Source organism: Echiichthys vipera (assembly GCF_963691815.1).
Source record: "Echiichthys vipera genome assembly, chromosome: 6".
Lineage (NCBI taxonomy): Eukaryota > Metazoa > Chordata > Actinopteri > Perciformes > Trachinidae > Echiichthys > Echiichthys vipera.
Window position 1 is genome coordinate 9,735,023 of NC_139831.1, and position 18,699 is coordinate 9,753,721.

The following is an 18,699-nucleotide window of genomic DNA, read 5'->3' on the forward strand; positions in this document are numbered from 1 at the left end:
GACTGCAGGCCCAACCGTCACTCAGAGAGGAAGTTACGGTTAGTTCGGTTGCTACTCTGCTAGCTGCTAAAAAAGTAAACAAGTCTGCGGAATGAGATGAAATACAACCGCGGCACGAAGTAACTTTTCAGCCATGAAGGAAGACAAGGAAAACGCCCGACCTAAGGACAGGAAATTGGAAATAAGGTGTGAAGATGGAGAAAAGACGGAAAGGTCGAAGGAAAAGAAAGAGGCCATGACAAAGGTAAAACTCGCTAGCTGCGTTAGCTACAGTTGCTGTGAGCCGTCAGTTATGATAATAACATCATGGTGTCATGTTTTTAACGGCATGCATTGCTACGCTACTTTGTAATTTATATAGTGAGTTAGACACATTGACAAATTACACTTTTTACATGCATTATTATTTATTTTTTATTTGAGATTTATACTGCCCTAAAAAACCTAAGTGCAGTAACTACGAAATTACTAATAACGTGATTTCTGCATAATTTGTGGCCTAAAAGTATGGATGTTAGGATTCATTTGATAATAAAAATTAAATGGCAAACAAGTAAAACAGAATCGATCATCAGTGGGCCAAATATTAATTTGTTGGGACAATAAACAAACTTTAAAGACATTTTTTTTTTTTTTACCTTAAATGTGTTCGTACTTATCGCACTTTGTAGGGTACACACAACGCCAACAATGTATTTCTTAATGAAATGTAACAATAATAACATGCATTTAAATGTACAAATACAGTAAAAAATAGCAAAAAGGAATTACGAAAAACAAAAAAATCTCCTAAACCAAAGGACTTTATTTGAAATGCCTAAATATTTTAAGTTTCCAGTGGTCAGATAAGATTGACAAATAAAACATTAATTGTTCCTACTTTTGTTGTATTGTTGTCTAAGCTGTCCATCATCTTGTGTATAGATCGTGATCAGACGCTTACCACCAAGTCTGACTAAGGAGGAGCTGGAGGAGCAGTTACAACCTCTCCCAGAGGTGGACTACCTAGAGTTTTTCTCCAACGACACCAGGTGAATTTATATAAAGTTTGTATCTAATGTAAAGTTTCATGTGTTTAAAAACAATACCAGTTTAACCTAACATGAGTATTGTGTCCTTTCAGTCTTTACCCTCACCTCTTCGCAAGAGCTTACATCAATTTCAAAAATCAAGAGGATATAGTTCTCTTCAGAGATCGATTTGATGGATATGTGTTCATCGACAGCAGAGGTAGGAAGAGCATACGTCTACAGTTAAATAGACACATTTTAAGGATTTTTCTCAGACATGAATTGAAGCTGCATGCACATTTTTGTTTTTAAACAGGACAGGAGTATCCTGCCATCGTGGAGTTTGCACCTTTTCAAAAGACGGCCAAGAAAAGAAGTAAGAAGAAGGACGCAAAATGTGGAACAATTGCTGAAGGTAAAGACATTTAACTGGTATAGGTAATGTTATAATAGAAAAGGGAGAATTTGTTGATGGTTTAGTTTAATAGTATCTTTTTACAGTGCCTACCAACATGCTGCCAACATTTATGTATATGCCATGTGTTGCATAGAATAGCCAGTGGTTTGTTTTAATATTGTGTTAAAGGACAAGTGATGTTTTTGTCCGACATGAAAAGACGTCAATGTGTACAGTTTAAAAGTACTTGGCACAACATTAAAATACAGACGAGCAATCATATCAGAAGCAACAACATTTCTTTATTTATATGTTGTATATTTTCTTTCAGATCCTGATTACAATAAGTTTCTTGAACTTTACAACGGTGATGACGACAAGTTGGCATCAACACCTGAGACCCTGTTGGAAGAGATTGAGGCAAAATCAAAGGAACTTGTAGGTCGGTGAAGAGTCCTTTAAATGAAAAAAAAGCAAACATTAAACACCATTGTTGGATAAATTCAAACATTTCTTTCTCCAATCTAGCTAAGAAAACTACTCCTCTGCTGGACTTCCTGAAGAATAAACAGGTAAATCCAACACTGTGGCACAACAGTGTGTTGTTCTAGTTAACACTGATACGTTGTATGATTAAAGCTGACCTCATGTCCTGTTTTAATGCTGTTCAGAGAATCAGGGAGGAAAAGAAAGAAGAGAGAAGAAGGAGGGAGCTTGAACGCAAGCGTCTGCGTGATGAGGAGCGTCGTAAGTGGAGGGAGGAGGAGAGAAGGAAGCGCAAAGATGCAGAGAAGATGAAGAGACTGGAGAAAGACAAGGACCAAGTTAAAGAAGAACCAAAGATTAAGGTGTGTGCTGCAGTGCATTGAGCAGTTTAAACAGCGTGTAATCTCTGACATCATCCCATTATAGTTTTGTCTCTATTTCCAACTGTGTAGCTCCTGAAGAAGCCAGACCGAAGTGATGATGCTGATTCTGAGAAGCCCAAGGAAAAGGCCAAGAAACCAGAGAGGCCAAATAAAGAGGACAGATCCATGGGGAGTGTTGATCATAAGAGGCGTCAGCACATCGAAAATAAGGAGGACCGAGGAAGGAGGTTAGTGGCTTTAGTCATTGTTTGGAAAAGACAGTTCTTGCTTTTAAACAGAATGTTCACACTGGATTTGTGTTTTGTGCAGAGTGGACGAAGACAGGAGGAAGGAGTTCAGGGAGCGTGACCCAGATCGAGACAGAGAGCGCGATCGAGAGCGTGAGAAGGAGCGGCGGCAGAAAGAGAAGGAGCGCGTCAGGCGACAGGACGAAGATCGGCGTAGAAGGAGAGAGCGTCAGGATGGAGAGAACTCCTGCAGGAAGAGGGAGGAGGAGGTCAAAAAAGATAAAGAGCGTGCATTGGAGAAGAAAAAGAGTGAAAACACTGGTGACGCCACCTACTCTGAAAGGCCAGAGCGACCTGCCAAAGACCACAAGAAGGATGACAGTGGTAAAAGAGAGCGGCTTCGAAATAAGGTAATTACAGTAGCCTCTCAAATCAAGACCTTTTTTTTAACCATTTCAGTTTTTTTAAGAGTTTATTTCTCTGCATCAGGACCGGCCTGCGATTCAGCTGTACCAGCCAGGGGCCAGAAACCGCACCCGAGGAGGAGGAGCTGAGTCCAACTCCGCCAACAGAATGCCAGATACCGAGACCGAGAAAGTGGCTGACAAAGGAGAAGATTGAGCAGAATTCCTCTTTTTGGCATTTTAAGTTTGGTGGAGAGAGGGCAGACAGGCCTGTGAGGCTCAGAGCAGCAATGTGGCGCCTCAGGATGACATGCACTGCAGTTCAAGCAGGGCTGCATCTGGCTCTCCCAGTCTCAGAGGCAGAGATGTGATTGTGGAGCCTCTTAGCGCCTGAATGCGAACCTCTTTAGTTTTATTTGTTAGGAAAGGTATCAGTAACCTTTGGAAAGCTTTTGGCTGTAGAGATCATTAGGTGAAGCCAAAGCGTTCTTGGACCATGTGAACTCAAAGTGACCTTATTTCAGTTGTGTTTCTCTGATGTGTAGTATTGTACACACTGCAAACATTGGCTTTCAACATGCTCATCCATATCACAGTTGTTAAAATCCAAAGTACTCACAGTGTCAACATTGCCAAGCTCATTAATATTGTTTCTACACTGTCTTAAAAGAGATGTATGTTATAGCATTGACATTTTCAGTTTGAAGTGTACACACAGAAATCTTCCTCTGCCCGGGGAGCTAGACAATCCAAATGTTTGTGCAGAACTTTAATGGTCTGTAACTGTAAAATAGTCTTACAGGCACACAATATGCTGGTGTCATGTGTTCTGTTCTTACATTCACACAGTGACTCAGGAGAAATAGCCATTTCTGACTGGACTGCCACGTGAGAACCACGCCAGCAGGCAGACTTCAATCAGAGGCATCAACCTGTGGCCTTCCCCCCTTTTTTCTAATCTAAGCGCCCCTTAAACATTAACGTGTGATGCACTGAACTGATACAGCATGAGAACACAGCACTGCTGGTGATGCGAACTTACAGGAGCCACTTTTGACTGGAAATAAAAGAGGTCTTTGCTTATCATGTTTTTTCTCTTTTGTGAGTCCTGAAATAAAATAAAATAAATCACTGATGGTTTTTTATAGGTATATATATATATATATATATATATATATATATATATATGAAGTCAGGGGCCTTTTTTACTTTTTAGTTGCATGCATCTATGGAAGTGTGTCTGTCTCTCTGTCTTCGTGTCTGTCTTTGCCTCTCTCTGTATTTTCTCTCTTTCTCTCGTTTCTTCCTCCCCAACCAGTCTAGACAGATGTCCGTCCTCCACAGAACTGAGTCTGTTTGTTCCTGCCTGTTAAAGGGAAGGTTTACGTCTCCACTGTGACTCTATGGAGGAATTGTTGGGTCTATGTAAATCATAAATGAGTCATAGAGCTTGGCCTTCTCTGTAAAGTGTCCTGAGATAACTTTTGTTATGATTTGGCACTATAAATAAAATTGAATTGAAATGAATTAAATTGAGCTAGTTCGTAACAGCAACAGTTGGATTGTGCCGACCTCTTCCTCCTGGATGGTTAAGCCTAATTAACTGCTCAGACGAGACTTTAATCTTTGTCCCAGAATGGCTGGGACTGAGACAAAGCTACTGACCAAACATATGTATACTATATACTAATATGTATCATTTGAGCTCTAGATGTGTCACAGGCTCTCTTATGCCCATAAATGTACCCTATAATGCAGACCCTGCTTCAGAAGTGCATATTCCCAAACAAATTCACAATTAATAATGGACATGAAGTAAACCTCAGGCTTTTGGGGCCTCTCGAGGTCTGTGGCAGCTGCCCGCTTTACTTGGTCAGTGATCTTTTAGTCCAAAACATGTTGGTCTGTACAGGTAAACATACTGTACACATTACAGATTTTAGTAAATCGGGATGGGCCACTGGCAGTAGTGGAAGAAGTACTCAGATTAAAAGTTGTAATCTTTAAAAGTAAATGTTTTCAGGCACAGTGTATGTTTTCAGGCATAGATCAGAAACCAATATAATACGTAATTCAATACACTTTTCCTCCTGGACAATTTTTCAGCCTCAGTGGTTTCTTTAATCCCTGAAAAGCACGGACAAACTAAAATATAGTTTTATAGTCTGAGTAGACTTTATTGCCAAGTATGTCATTAAATTACATAACAGGTTGTTGACCTGTGACCTGTTTGTTTTGTGTATTGCAGATGCTGATAAATCCAGAAATATACACAAGAACACACTAAATGTATTTATCATCATGTCCTTTAAGTATCAAAAGTAAAAGCACTCACTATACAACATTACTGTTTCAAAGTGTTTTAGTTTTATTATTGCAGCAAGAGAAGATGGAGACAGTTTTACTACTTTAATTAGTATTGGTTGTAGTCCCATCTATTAGCAAGGTAGTTTTTTTATGAGCTTTTCGTGTGTTTGTATGATTTTCTCTGTGTGTCAGATAAATGTCGCGGAGTAAGAAGTATAATATAGCATCAAATAAGTGTAGTGTAAGTGAAGTGTAGTTAAAACTAAAAAAATACTTCAGAATTGTATTAAAGTACACAGGTAATGCCTGTAAAGAGCCATACATTACCATGTATTTATGTTTTTATGTATGCATTTATTTTTTATTTATTCCTGTAGTTATTTATACATCTATTTAATGTATTTATTTATTCATTTATATTAGCATTTATTTATTTATGTATGCATTTATTTGTATTTATTCTTGTACTTAATTATTCCTGTATTTATTTACACATTTAAGGCATCCTATATTTTTAAATAGGAGTTATTTATTCATGTATTAATTTATCTTGGCATTTATTTATTTATATATTTATGTATGCATTTATTTTTTTATTCATTACTGTATTTATTTATTTATTCCTGTATTTATTTACACATTTATTAATGCATTCATTTATTTATCCCTGTATTTCTTTACTTTAGTTATTTGTGTATGTATTAATTTATCTTAGAATTTATTTTTTTTTCCCTTTATTTATTTATACATTTATTGAATGGAGTCATTTATCTATGTATTAATTTTTCTTAGCATTAATATATTTATTCCTGTATTTATTTATTCCTGTATTCATGTATAAATGTACTTAATGGAGTTATTTGTTTATGTATAAATTTATCTTAGCATTCATTTATTTATTCCTGTATTCATGTATAAATGTACTAAATGGGGTTATTTGTTTATGTATTAATTTTATCTTAGAATTAATATATTTATTCCTGTATTTATTTATTCCTGTATTCATGTATAAATGTACTTAATGGAGTTATTTGTTTATGTAATAATTTTATCTTAGAATTAATATATTTATTCCTGTATTTATTTATTCCTGTATTCATGTATAAATGTACTTAATGGAGTTATTTGTTTATGTATTAATTTATCTTAGCATTTATTTATTTATTCCTGTATTCATGTATAAATGTATTTAATGGAGTTATTTGTTTATGTATTAATTTATCTTAGCATTAATTTATTTATTCCTGTATTCATGTATAAATGTACTTAATGGAGTTATTTGTTTATGTATTAATTTATCTTAGCATTTATTTATTTATTCCTGTATTCATGTATAAATGTACTTAATGGAGTTATTTGTTTATGTATTAATTTATCTTAGCATTTATTTATTTATTCCTGTATTCATGTATAAATGTACTTAATGGAGTTATTTGTTTATGTATTAATTTATCTTAGCATTTATTTATTTATTCCTGTATTCATGTATAAATGTATTTAATGGAGTTATTTGTTTATGTATTAATTTATCTTAGCATTAATTTATTTATTCCTGTATTCATGTATAAATGTACTTAATGGAGTTATTTGTTTATGTATTAATTTATCTTAGCATTTATTTATTTATTCCTGTATTCATGTATAAATGTACTTAATGGAGTTATCTGTTTATTGAGACCTGAGTCGTGTCTATTTGCCTCCACACGGTGTCGCTGTGAGTAGAACGTTGGGTCGTTCGGCGGACGCTTATTGGTTAAAAGAGCCGACGTCACTTCCTTCTTCCTCTTCTGACTCCGCCATAGTCGGGAAAGGACTGTGGACAAAATGGTAAATACAAAATCTTTAAACATCCACGTCAGGAGCACCCGTTAACCTGCACTGATACTCTGTGTGGTTAATACATATCTCAGTGGTGCCTCACAAATGTGTTTGTTGTGTAAAAACAGGAAATATGAGCAGTTTAAAGATGCTCAAAGATGCTAACCGGTACACTCGGTAGAGCTGCGCATGTTAGCTTCTAACTTCCTTCACTGATGCTAGCTGCCTGCACGTTTTCTTTCACTAAATAAATGCTTTCAATAAATATTTTTTTACCGTCGCGAGTAGACAACACTACATGGAAATATTGTCTGTGTGGACGTGGTGTATAAATGGCGCTCTTTTGTTGTTTTTCAGTCGTCCCACAAGACTTTCAGGATCAAGCGCTTCCTCGCCAAGAAGCAGAAACAGAACAGGCCCATTCCTCAGTGGATCAGGATGAAAACTGGCAACAAGATCAGGTGAGTGTTCATCATGCGTGTCTGTGTACTCTGCATCATATCTAAGGTGTAGATGCACGCAGGGAAAGCATGCAAGTGTTCGGACTATGTCAACATTGAGTCCCAGTAAGTTACTTCTATATACACATTTGGCGGTTTATTAGCTATTCTCACAAAATAATAAAACAAACTGGTTAAATACAAAACTTGAAAGTAGTTGGGTATGAAAAGGTAGCAACAACAAGTCATGCTTGTAACCCTAGAACACTATGGCTCATTGAAAACACCATCACTAATGCTGGGTGATTATTATAAGAGATAATACACCCTGTAAAAAGTACTTGTCATCAAAACATATCAATACAATTTTGAGACATGTTCTTTTATTTTAAAGTTTCATGCCTAACAAAATGAAAGAGAAGCATCATAAAAATGCTCGAATTATTAGAAAATTAGGAATTTGGGAACACAAAAAAAATATGGAAACTTGTTTGTGGTGAAGGTTCAGTGTCCTTCGCACTCAAACACTTTCCCCAGGTAGATTTTACTAAAACCTACTTTACCTTCTATCACTTTTGCTGGGTGACAGCCACCCAAACATGTGCCTGTAGGAAAAAGTGTGTTTTGGATTAGGAAGACACCCATGACACCAAAGACAATGTTTAAGCTACCCAGACTCATGCCGAATTAGGTTCACCTTCATGACGGTTGTTATTTTCTGTTTAACTATGTGGTAATTTTAGAGGCTGCAGTTTGTTGAAATGTGCTGTCATACGTTATATCAAAGAGTAGACTGATTGTTAGAAACTCTACAGTATAATAAAATACAAGTCATCCAGAAATTGCAGCAAAGTCAAACTTTCTGAAATTGCAGCTTAGCAGAACACTAAAATACGTTTCTGAAAACATTTAATGTGAGAAATAAACACGGTAACAGAATCTAGTTTCATATTTGATCTGCGCTGCCTAGTTTGACAGTTTGGTCTGAGTTTCATGAGTCTGGTAACTACGTTTTAGCATGACGCTCCTGTCTGTCGTCATCTTAAACCCGCTCCACATGAGACAGTGAACTGCAGACTACCAGACAGATCTGCCAGAGCAAATGAAACGTGAGCTCTGCTGATTTGTCTGGTTTCCAGGCTAATATTTATTAAATGACTAAGGGTTATGCTGAATATACTTATCTTCCAAAGGTGTAGAGGATGGATAAATCTCCTGAGAGTTTTAATGATTTTCACTCACTCTGGTGTTTAATTGTTGAGCTTGTGTCTCTGCTCTCTATGCTATCATAAGTGCAAAGATGTCTCTGGCTGACTAATGCATGGAAAAAACAGCAACTTCATGTCATGTAAAGCAGGTCTGCAATTGCAGCACTCATTGCAGTAGAGTGCTGTCATTAACCCTGCTGAGAGCATCTTTCTGCTGCAGAGCTCCGTCTCCTGCTCACTGTGGAGACGAGGAGGCACTGTAGCTTAACATTTCACTGTTAGCCCAAAATGGCCGATCTGCCCACTGAGCTGCTTTCCTGGAGGATTTCCATGGTATTTGTCATTTCTGAAATGACTGTGGTCTGGTCCCATAATGGCCACAGTGATCTAGCGCCAGGGGAAAGATGACATGTAATTGTTTCTTCAGAAGGGGCATTCACAAGTAGATATCCAAAAACAAAGAATCTCATTATTGTGGTGATTGACTGTATATCACAGAGGCTCAGGGCGTGTGCCTTTGTGGCCTCTGAAACATGAGCAGCATCAATAGAATTGGCAGTTTCACCTGAACCCTTGAACCTGCCCCTTGATTTTAATGTTATTTGAATGAGTAGACTGGTACCATCTGTGCTAGGTAGTTTAGTACAAGCCAGTTTGTCTCAATGTTAAGGAAATAAAAGAGCCCCATGAATACAGGACTTAAATGTGGGTTCTTAAACACCATGTAATTTGTACCCAATAGTTTAACAACAAACAGGTTTTAGGTGATCGCTGTAAGATGCATGTTTCCATTCAACTTTTGAATAAACTAAGCCTGTAGTTTCATCAGAAGTTGGCCCTATAGGTTACGCAGGGCTGTAATGTCAGTAAACAGAGCTAAATGGACAGAAAAACAAGTCTCCTCAGGCATCTAACCGCATATGCAAGAGAAAACTGCAGAGAGATTTGCAGGATTTTGTTTCAACTCGGCAAGTTTTTTCTCCGTGCCATTTCCTTTCAGCTTATCTAATTCAAGTCTTCAAAATGCCCATTAAAATGTTTATGGAAACACAGCCGCTGTCAGACATAGGCATGGAACCCAGTATAAAAACGCTACAGCTCATGGTGCCGTTTTCACTTAGTCATTAAGCTTTTATTCAACCGTAGACTCAGTTCAACAGTTATGAGAGTAGTAGCTTTAATGTCAGACTAAGTTGAACGCTTACTTTGTTTCTCTTTAATGTGTATACATTTCTACTGAAGTCTAAATGTACTGACATGTTTACTTTTGATTTTCAGGTACAACTCCAAGAGGAGACACTGGAGGAGGACCAAGCTGGGCCTGTAAACATGAGGGTCTCTGGATCCCAGCATCCCTCCATCCCAACATCTGCCAGGACCTCCAGCTGCTGGGCCTGGCCGCGGAGAGGGAGCCATGTTATCTGGATCAGCAGTCGTTTTGTACAGATACTCTGGTTATGCTCATGTTTGACAATAAAAGATCTGTGATCAAACTTGATATGAGGCTGAACGGCCTGTTTTTCCTCTCTCTCTGTCTCAAAGTCTATCTGTGCAGTCCGTTAACAGGCTGCGTGTTTTTCCAGAGCAAACCAAACATGACACAAGAATGCTGACACAGCTCTGCTCTGAAGGGGTTTCAACGTTGACCACACAGCAAACACTTGAACCACTGTTTCATGGAAGAATGTGGTTATTTCAAGTTCCTGGGTGTGTTACCTGTGCCAAAGACAGCAATTCAAGAGGTCTCCTCTAGGAGCAAGACAAACTATGAAATGTTTACTTTCAGTGCTGAAACTGAGGGAAAAAGGTTTCCACTTCAGTAATGGCAAACATTTGAGTTTACACAAGCAGCCGTCAACAGCAAGGAGTGTTTAGAAAAAGCTCAGTCTATGCAGTAAGTGTTTATTAAAAAGCAGAGTTCATTTGAAAGTTAGTTCAAAAATCACTTAAACCAGATGACTTTCCAGGACTTACAATGTAGCAATATAGTTAAAGCTCAAGATGGTAGACAAGAAAAGCATCATTTTGGAAGTTTACCCTTTTGAGCAGCACTGCTAATCATATTCCAGTATTTCTGCCTATATTCTAATTTTCTTAAAACACATAGGAAATCTGCAGGTCCACGTGTTTATTTGTGTCTAGGTTGTTTCTCTAGAATGAAAAACTGATTCTAGTTTGACAAATGTCCTCACACTGGTTGTAAGTACTAGGCAGATATGTCTTGGTAAGAAGCTTTGAACGACATAATGCACATATTTGAAGGCTTGTTACAAACACCTCAACGCTTATTTCCAAAAAACGCGGGCAGCAGCTTCTTTAAAGACCCAAAGCCCCAGCTGCCAGCCCTCTTAGTCCGATCAAAGGAGTTCACTTCATCTGCCTCTCCATGATCCACCTCATCCTCTGCGGTCAGGTGGATTGCTGCAGCGCTGTTATTGTTGACGTTTTGGTTTGCAGTCTGCGCGCCCCCGCAGCTGTGCTCATCATCCCAGGTCCCCAGCAGCTCCTTCATCTCCAGCGGGGCGTCTCCCCCCAGATACTGCCAGGCTCTCTTCCCGTTGTAGTCCATGGCGTCGACGTTGGCGCTGAAAGCCCCGACCAGCAGCTTGATGACCGTGTACTGTCTGTGCATGCTGGCGACGTGCAGCGGGGTGAGTCCGCCGCTGCCCCGCACGTTCACGTTCACTGGGATCCCTGCACTTTCGGCGTACCGCAAAAGTTTGAGCAGAGTCTCGTCCTGTCCTCTCTTGGCCAGCCAGTGCAGGACCGAGTACCCGCTGATGAAGTCCTTCCTGGTCAACAGGTAAGGGTCCTCGGAGATGAAGTCCAGGATGGTTTCATAGTTCCCCTCCACCGCAGACAGCATCCACGCGTGCTCCATCGGGTACAGAGCCCAGCCTGCGTCCTGCTCGGAGGACACGCTGGGAGTCTGTGACAGCACGCTGCTGAACCCGCTGTGTGACGGGTTGCTCAGAAGTAAATCCTTCAAGTATTTTTTACGCATAGCGGGTGTGAGCGAGCTTCTCTCCGGAGCGTCACTCTGGAGTCCTCCCGGTGCGGAGCTGTCGGTGACCTCCAGCTGCCTCTGCAGCCTCGACCTACGCTGGAAAGCGCTGGGCATGACCTGCACGCCATACCTCGAGAGTCGCTCCACAACGGTGCCCTGTCTGGACCTCCTGCTGCCGTGGGCGTTGACATTACGGACAGCTGGTTCAGATCCACTTGAGTCACATCCAGCATCATCGGATCCGCTCTCGTGCATGCTGCTCGGCTCAGTCCAAGGCTACTTCCCTTATTTAGACAACACCCCGAAGATAAGTGTCAAACTAGAAACGGTTTCCCTCCGCTGGACTCATTCCCTGTGTCATGGAGGAAACAGTTTCTTTAATATATAAACAAATCTAAAACAATTGGGAAATGTACAACTATGCAGTTCTAAGCGTCTTAAGTGCAAATAGACCAAGTTCCTCATTTTACAAACAAAGTTGAGACGTTCAAATTGAATACCTCATCCCAGAAAACCTCAGATACTCTATACTAATACAAACACCTAGTTTTCTTCAGTAGTCTGTATCCTGCGGCAGCCACACCAATAAGAGTCTACTCACCTGCTCCGTGTCAAAGCGCACACCGACCCTCCAACTGGAATATTAATAAGCACCCGACCAGGTTACGTTTGAGCAAATTGATGTGGATTATTTTAAGGTTTTCTCCCAAATACTGGAGCTACAGTTGTGCCAGAGTTTGCTTTCCTCTACAAGAGGAAATGAGACAAAGTTCATTCTAATCTCAAGCAAAACCAATGGCGAGAATCCTTCACATGTGACCACTGATGGACTTCAGAAGCAGGAAGTAAGTACAGTGCACACTTCCCCCTCTCTCCCAGCCTGACACACACATATCAAAGCCAACAAGAGACAGCACAGACGGATACAAACAAACTTTATTTCAGTAAAAAATAAAAAAAATAAAAAAGCTAGTCATAAGAACATGCATCAACATTCATTCAGTAAAAGGTTCTGGAGGAAGTTCAACAGTCAGCTCGTCAAGTGTTTGAAGGAAGGCGTCCAGCTCCGAGCAAGAATCTGTTGGCGGAGATACAGTGAAGTTAATGATACCTGTAGTTAATGATACCCGTAGTTTCAAACCCGTGCCCCAGACTTATGGCTACAGCTGCACTTATTCAGGGCTGCATGTTGCTTTGGAAATCTACATTTGGTCATTTTCAGTAAAACATCTAGTTCACTGAATTTCAGTTAGCATATGGCTCTAACACATAGGTTAGTTAGTTTGCAACTAAGTGGCTTCAGAAGCCGGATTATTCACCGTAACCACAGCATCGTTTCTGGTATTTCAAGCTGTATACACATTTTTAATGCAGTAACACTTTTATCACAAACTGAGGCAAATGAAAACCCAAAATGTACGAGAAGTGATAAAATCAGGTAAACTAACTGCACAGATTGTGACATTCAGGGCCAATACCTGAAACATCAATTTGACCGATGGCTGGAACGTTTTTTGATCTTGGTTTAACAAAGTGCAGCCCCCGAACGGTGATCAGGAGATTTAAGGCGACCAAAACATTACAATCAACTTTGATGGTGTGAAAAACAAACTGAGGGTCAAAGTTCAAAACAAGTTCACTGCTTTGTCCATTTTTGAGATAGTAAGTTATGGTTCTTTCTTATATATCTCTAAGACTTGAAACTAGTGATTGGGACCATTAACTCATTAACGCGTTTACTGAGGTAATTAATAAAAAGGGAGAAATGGGCTCATTTTCCCCCACTGACTCCCATAGAATCTGACTTCTGATCCAGTGGAGTCGCCTCCTGCTGAACATTAGAGAATGAAGGTTGAAGACACTTTCAGATCCAGAAGCTACATTATTATTTTTTACTCATGTTAAAGACATCATGAAAAAATAAGTTTAAAAGTCATTCAGCCCTTTAAGCACACATTCAATCGTATAATTAAAATACAAACTTCTTTAAAATAACCCTTCATGTGAAAAATATTTTTGAAGATAGCTTTAATGCATCGGTTGGTGTAGCATATTGATTTGTCAAGTATCCAATTTAATTTCAGACAATCCCATCTGGTTACTGATACTTACGATTGACATGAAACAACACACTGTAGTGAGATTTTCAGCTGTCTTCAGTGTATTAAACAGACAAATACTTAATGAAAATATTTTTCTATCCCAAACAGTAAGTGTGGATGCAGCACTAACAGACGTTCATACCAGAGCGTGTTGGCATCTTGACAGGTGACTGAGTTAGAGGCTCAATCATGTCCAGGTCGTCCTCACACAGACGTGGGGTTTGTGGGAAACAGGCCAGTCCAGGAAGAGCAAAGCGACTGAGAGGAACCAAGTCCTCGGGTATGCTGTACTTCTCAAACTCTGGGGGGAAAAAACAAAACAAAAAATGTTTTTAAACAGCATCCACGTCGCAGGTGAAGGACTATTGTGTGTTGAGTCATTAACATATTCGACATGTTCTCTAAATATACAGGAGTCCCAATGGGTTGAGTACTGATGAAATAAACCATTAAATGGACCCTAAAGATGATAAGTTAATGTGATTTTAAGAGCATGCTGCTTCATCAGAAATGCTTCCTCTGTGTAAATGGACCTAAGGAAGATAAGTGACACTGCAGTGGGTTTTACACAGGAGGGGCAGTTCTGCTTAAGCAGCATGCGCTAATGTGGGTAATGTGTCTCTAATACACCTGAAATGTGATCGCACAGCTGATGAGTGTCATGTAGGGCTGTCCCAAATACCATTTTTGAGCTTCTGAACCAATCAACAGACAATATTTGGATATATATAATTACATAAATGACAGCTAAACACTGGAGACTCTCACTGAGCTAAAAATGGAAGCACTGTGCTGCACCAAATGTCTTTCAGTTGAATTGATATAAAAAAGGCGTTATGGATTCTGTTATTCTACATGTTTTGAAAATAAAAAACAAATATTAAAGTGAAAACTGACTACCTCCAACAAATGAATGAGTAGTCAAACAGGTACAAATATGGACTGTTCTATAAACTAAAATACAATATAATACTGTGAAAATATAAAATACTAAACTTCTTTGGTAAAGTTTAACTGTGGGAACGGTCAGAGGTACCTAGTGGGTCATAAGGGATGAACTTCTCAATTTCTGGGTACTCCTCCACTTTGGTCTTTTGGTCTGAAGCATGTCTGACTTTGGTTTCCTATGGGGAACAAAACACTGCAATATTACACAACACAATATTACATCTATAATTTAAGATGTAGAGCAAATTAGTCACATTATAGCCTGAAAGATTGTAACTATAGTGGTTTTATACCAACCTGTGGCTTTAAAAGTTTCCTCGCTTGTGTGTTGACAGCAGGAGTGGAGTTTTTGTTGACGGCACCAAAAGCCGTACGACCGGATGACAGAGGAGTGCGCAAGGTTTTTGCGTTCATGGGAGTGAAGAGTTTCTCTGGTGTGAGGGATAAAAAATTAAGTTAAACACATATTTACACACGGACAAATAGTACTGTTTGAAGAAAATAAAAACAGAGGTTGGCTTTTCTATACCTGGAGCAGACTGAAGCCGCTGTCGCATCTTCAGACTAGGAGGATGAAGAAGTGCATTTTCTCGCTCGGCAAAGATGATGTTGGCCATTTTATCTGAAAACACAAGCAGATAGTAACATTAGCTGCTGGAATAAAGTACAGACCATCACCGTGGAAGAGACCTTTATGGCAGACATTTTGCCACGTTATAGCAAGAAGAGCATATGTGCAACGCTGCATTCACAGGGCCCTGCGATCGTGCATGCGGCTCATAGGACACTTGGAGGAACCAATACATAATTATTGCTTTTAGAGGGGAACAGTTACGCATCATTTAATCAGCAGAAGGAAGTCAATATGGCCTGTTCAACCGCATCTCATGGTCTTCATCAACACATGGTCCAGTCTTAAAAGCCTCTTAAAATGGACTTCAGGTTAAGATGATATTTTGTCAAATCATTATGTTAAGAGCAAAGTGTGAACTTGATATTAGATTCCAAAAATAATCAAAAACTAACAGAGCTCTGGTAATTTTACTGGAAAAGTGTCTTTTTCAGTGGATCAGCTCATTTGAAATCCAAACTAGCACACAGGTCCAAGTCAATGTAGGACATTACTTAATATTGTTGTTAAGTGATAATGATGCTCTGCTCGACCACAAACTGGCTTTTTTTAGTCATAGGCAGACCTAAATTTCATCTCATTCTTAACGTTCTGAAAGGCCGGCCAGCCAACTTTTTATGTCTTTAAGAAACTGTAGTGCGCTCAGTTTTAAAGCTAGTGTAGCTTGTTGGCATCACATGAAACTAGGTGACCTAAACTTACCAGAAAGGGGGATTAATAACACTCAAAGTTTTGGTGAGGTAAAAACTGGCATGGCCTATTCCAGAGGGAATGAATATGGTTGTATGGGTACCCACCACTCTCCCCTTTGCAGACGTGCCCGCTTTATGATAACTTTTTGTGCAATAACCATGCAATTTCAATGTTAACATTATTTTGGCTTTTTTAAAAAGGGTGTATTTTAATATTGGTGCATACTGGGTTTCCTGAACGGTCTTTGAAGTGCATAAATTAGGTATGACTCAGAAGCTTAAACTCTTGTTGATTCAATGAGCCAAATTTGACGTCACTGTCTAAAATGAGCTGTTGTGACCTCTAGGAAAATCACAGCCTCATGAAACTTCAACCACAAACCTGAGACCTATAGATATACTGACAGTACTGAGGGTTCAGAGCCGTTTCCACAACCAACAAGCTCACAAACTACAAAACATGCAATTCTTACAGAAATCTCCAAATCTCAAAACTTCTCCCTGTCAGGAAGGTTTTCGTTGCCACTTTGTGCAAGATTGGTGGATGAATATATAGATACTGCATCTTGCTACTGCTCATGGAGGAATGATTGAGTCTCTAAATCATAAAAAAGTCAGTGTATGGTCTATATTCTATATGTAAAGTGTCTTGAGATAACTTATGTTATAATTTGGCACAATAAATACCATTGAAAATGAAAAATAATTATGGTGAATATCCCAATTAATTCATTCGGGGCTGTGCCACCCTAAAGATCCTAGACTCGCCCCTGGTCTTTATCCTGTCTTAGGTTAAACAATAGCACCTATACTCCGCTGTGTCGTCTTGTTAAATCTTCCGTCTTTATCTCATCTTCATCCACTTATCCGGGGTCGGGTCGCGGGGGCAGCAGCTTTAGCAGGGGATCCCAAACTTCCCTTTCCCGGGCCACATTAACCAGCTCTAACTGGGGGATCCCGAGGCGTTGCCAGGCCAGTGTGGAGATATAATCTCTCCACCTAGTCCTGGGTCTTCCCTGAGGCCTCCTCCCAGCTGGACGTGCCTGGAACACCTCCCTAGGGAGGCGCCCAGGGGGCATCCTTACTAGATGCCCGAACCACCTCAACTGGCTCCTTTCAACGCAAAGGAGCAGCGGCTCTACTCCGAGTTCCTCACGGATGGCTGAACTTCTCCCCCTCTCTCTAAGGGAGACTCCAGCCACCCTCCTGAGAAAACCCATTTCGGCCGCTTGTACCCGCGACCTCGTTCTTGCGGTCATGACCCAGCTTTCATGACCATAGGTGAGGGTAGGAACGAAGATTGACCGGTAGATCGAGAGCGTTGCCTTCCGGCTTAGCTTCCGTCTTTAGCACAATTTAATTAACTTTCGTTAGGTTTTTGTTTGTCGTGGAGTTAAATAACCGTTACACAAACCCTGTGTAACGGTTACAAAGCCAACGTTCGGAAACGTTCGTCACTCTTCGAACTGCTAACGTCAAATTTTACGTTAGTCACGTCTTCGTTAGTTTATAAAACGTTAACAATACAGGTAGCTATGTATATATAATAAATATATATTAGCTATGAAGGTTGATAAGGGCGACAGAAACGTCGACACACCTGTGTAACGTTAACATTACCTCTGTCAGTTGGTTGTTCCTGTGCTCTCTGACCGGGAAGTTGTTATGATCTGAAAGACCGCGGCTCCTTTTTAAATCCTCACTGCCTTCTTCCTATTGGTCGTTGTACCTCGCTGCCTTTTTCCTATTGGTTGTTGTACCTCGCTGCCTTCTTCCTATTGGTCACTGTAGCATAGCTCTCTTGAATGGGCGTTTCCCTACACATCTGCACTGCATATGGATGAAATATAGGCAAATAAATATAATGATATAAGTATAAGTGTTAAGGAATATAATGTTAGTCCCTGTGGTTTATCTAACGTTACGATAAAAAAAACTGTTACGGCAATATCAACCTTATTTCCTAATATGTTTGATTGATAATAATAATATACATCTAGAAAGCAAAGATGTTTTTTTCTCTTTTGACATGTTTATTATTATTATTATTATTATTGTTAAACTCAACCACATATTTAACTGTATCAAACAAGTATCTTACAAATACTATTAATTCCGATATATGCATTTCAAATATACATTATAATTGACTGCATATTTATTTTATTTAATACAAAATTATAAATGTATTCATATATTTTAGTATCAAAATATAGATTAATTTAGAATATAAAGCTAAATAAATAGAAATAGCATAAAATAGTAAATAAAATAGAATGAAAAAAGGGAATTATGAAAGAATAAATAACAGTCTATATTCTACACACCTTATCTGTGTGTTCATGACAAAAAACGTGTCATAGGATGCAATCGATATGTGGCTTCCTGTTTTTTTGCAATAATTTTGTTTTTATTTTAATTGAAATTATTCAATACAAACATTACTTTTCTTACATGTTCCAGAGCTATACACTATGCCGAAATGTGTTTCTAAATGTATAATAATAATAATAATAATAATAATAATAATAATAATAATAATAATAATATTAACAATTAAAACATACAAAAAGGAATAAAGAATAACATAAAACAGAAACTAAGGGAGTACATTTGAAATGCCTAAATAATATAATAGT

General features: G+C 38.9%; 4 protein-coding genes across 4 annotated transcripts; 2 read left to right on the plus strand and 2 right to left on the minus strand.

Annotated features, from left to right (window-relative positions):
- The first annotated feature begins 37 nt into the window (after window positions 1–37).
- On the plus strand, window positions 38–3,993 carry upf3b (UPF3B regulator of nonsense mediated mRNA decay). Its single transcript, XM_083915230.1, has 10 exons — window positions 38–244; window positions 925–1,031; window positions 1,124–1,230; window positions 1,327–1,425; window positions 1,739–1,849; window positions 1,936–1,979; window positions 2,079–2,255; window positions 2,346–2,503; window positions 2,586–2,913; window positions 2,993–3,993. The coding sequence occupies exons 1-10, from the start codon at window positions 134–136 to the stop codon at window positions 3,122–3,124; spliced, it is 1,374 nt and encodes a 457-aa protein (XP_083771356.1). The 5' UTR covers window positions 38–133; the 3' UTR covers window positions 3,125–3,993.
- Window positions 3,994–6,998: 3,005 nt separating this feature from the next.
- Window positions 6,999–10,178, plus strand: rpl39 (ribosomal protein L39). Its single transcript, XM_083915825.1, has 3 exons — window positions 6,999–7,041; window positions 7,390–7,493; window positions 9,959–10,178. The coding sequence occupies exons 1-3, from the start codon at window positions 7,039–7,041 to the stop codon at window positions 10,005–10,007; spliced, it is 156 nt and encodes a 51-aa protein (XP_083771951.1). The 5' UTR covers window positions 6,999–7,038; the 3' UTR covers window positions 10,008–10,178.
- Window positions 10,179–10,892: 714 nt separating this feature from the next.
- sowahd (sosondowah ankyrin repeat domain family d) lies at window positions 10,893–11,942 on the minus strand (the record flags this gene model as incomplete). Its single annotated transcript, XM_083915079.1, has 1 exon — window positions 10,893–11,942. One exon carries the CDS (start codon window positions 11,940–11,942, stop codon window positions 10,959–10,961), a length of 984 nt encoding a protein of 327 aa, XP_083771205.1. The 3' UTR covers window positions 10,893–10,958.
- Window positions 11,943–12,637: 695 nt separating this feature from the next.
- Window positions 12,638–17,704, minus strand: pttg1 (PTTG1 regulator of sister chromatid separation, securin). The gene is made up of 6 exons (XM_083915082.1): window positions 17,681–17,704; window positions 15,267–15,359; window positions 15,035–15,168; window positions 14,826–14,913; window positions 13,932–14,090; window positions 12,638–12,765 (listed from the first exon to the last, which is right to left on the minus strand). The coding sequence occupies exons 2-6, from the start codon at window positions 15,352–15,354 to the stop codon at window positions 12,683–12,685; spliced, it is 552 nt and encodes a 183-aa protein (XP_083771208.1). The 5' UTR covers window positions 15,355–15,359; window positions 17,681–17,704; the 3' UTR covers window positions 12,638–12,682.
- Window positions 17,705–18,699: the final 995 nt, after the last annotated feature.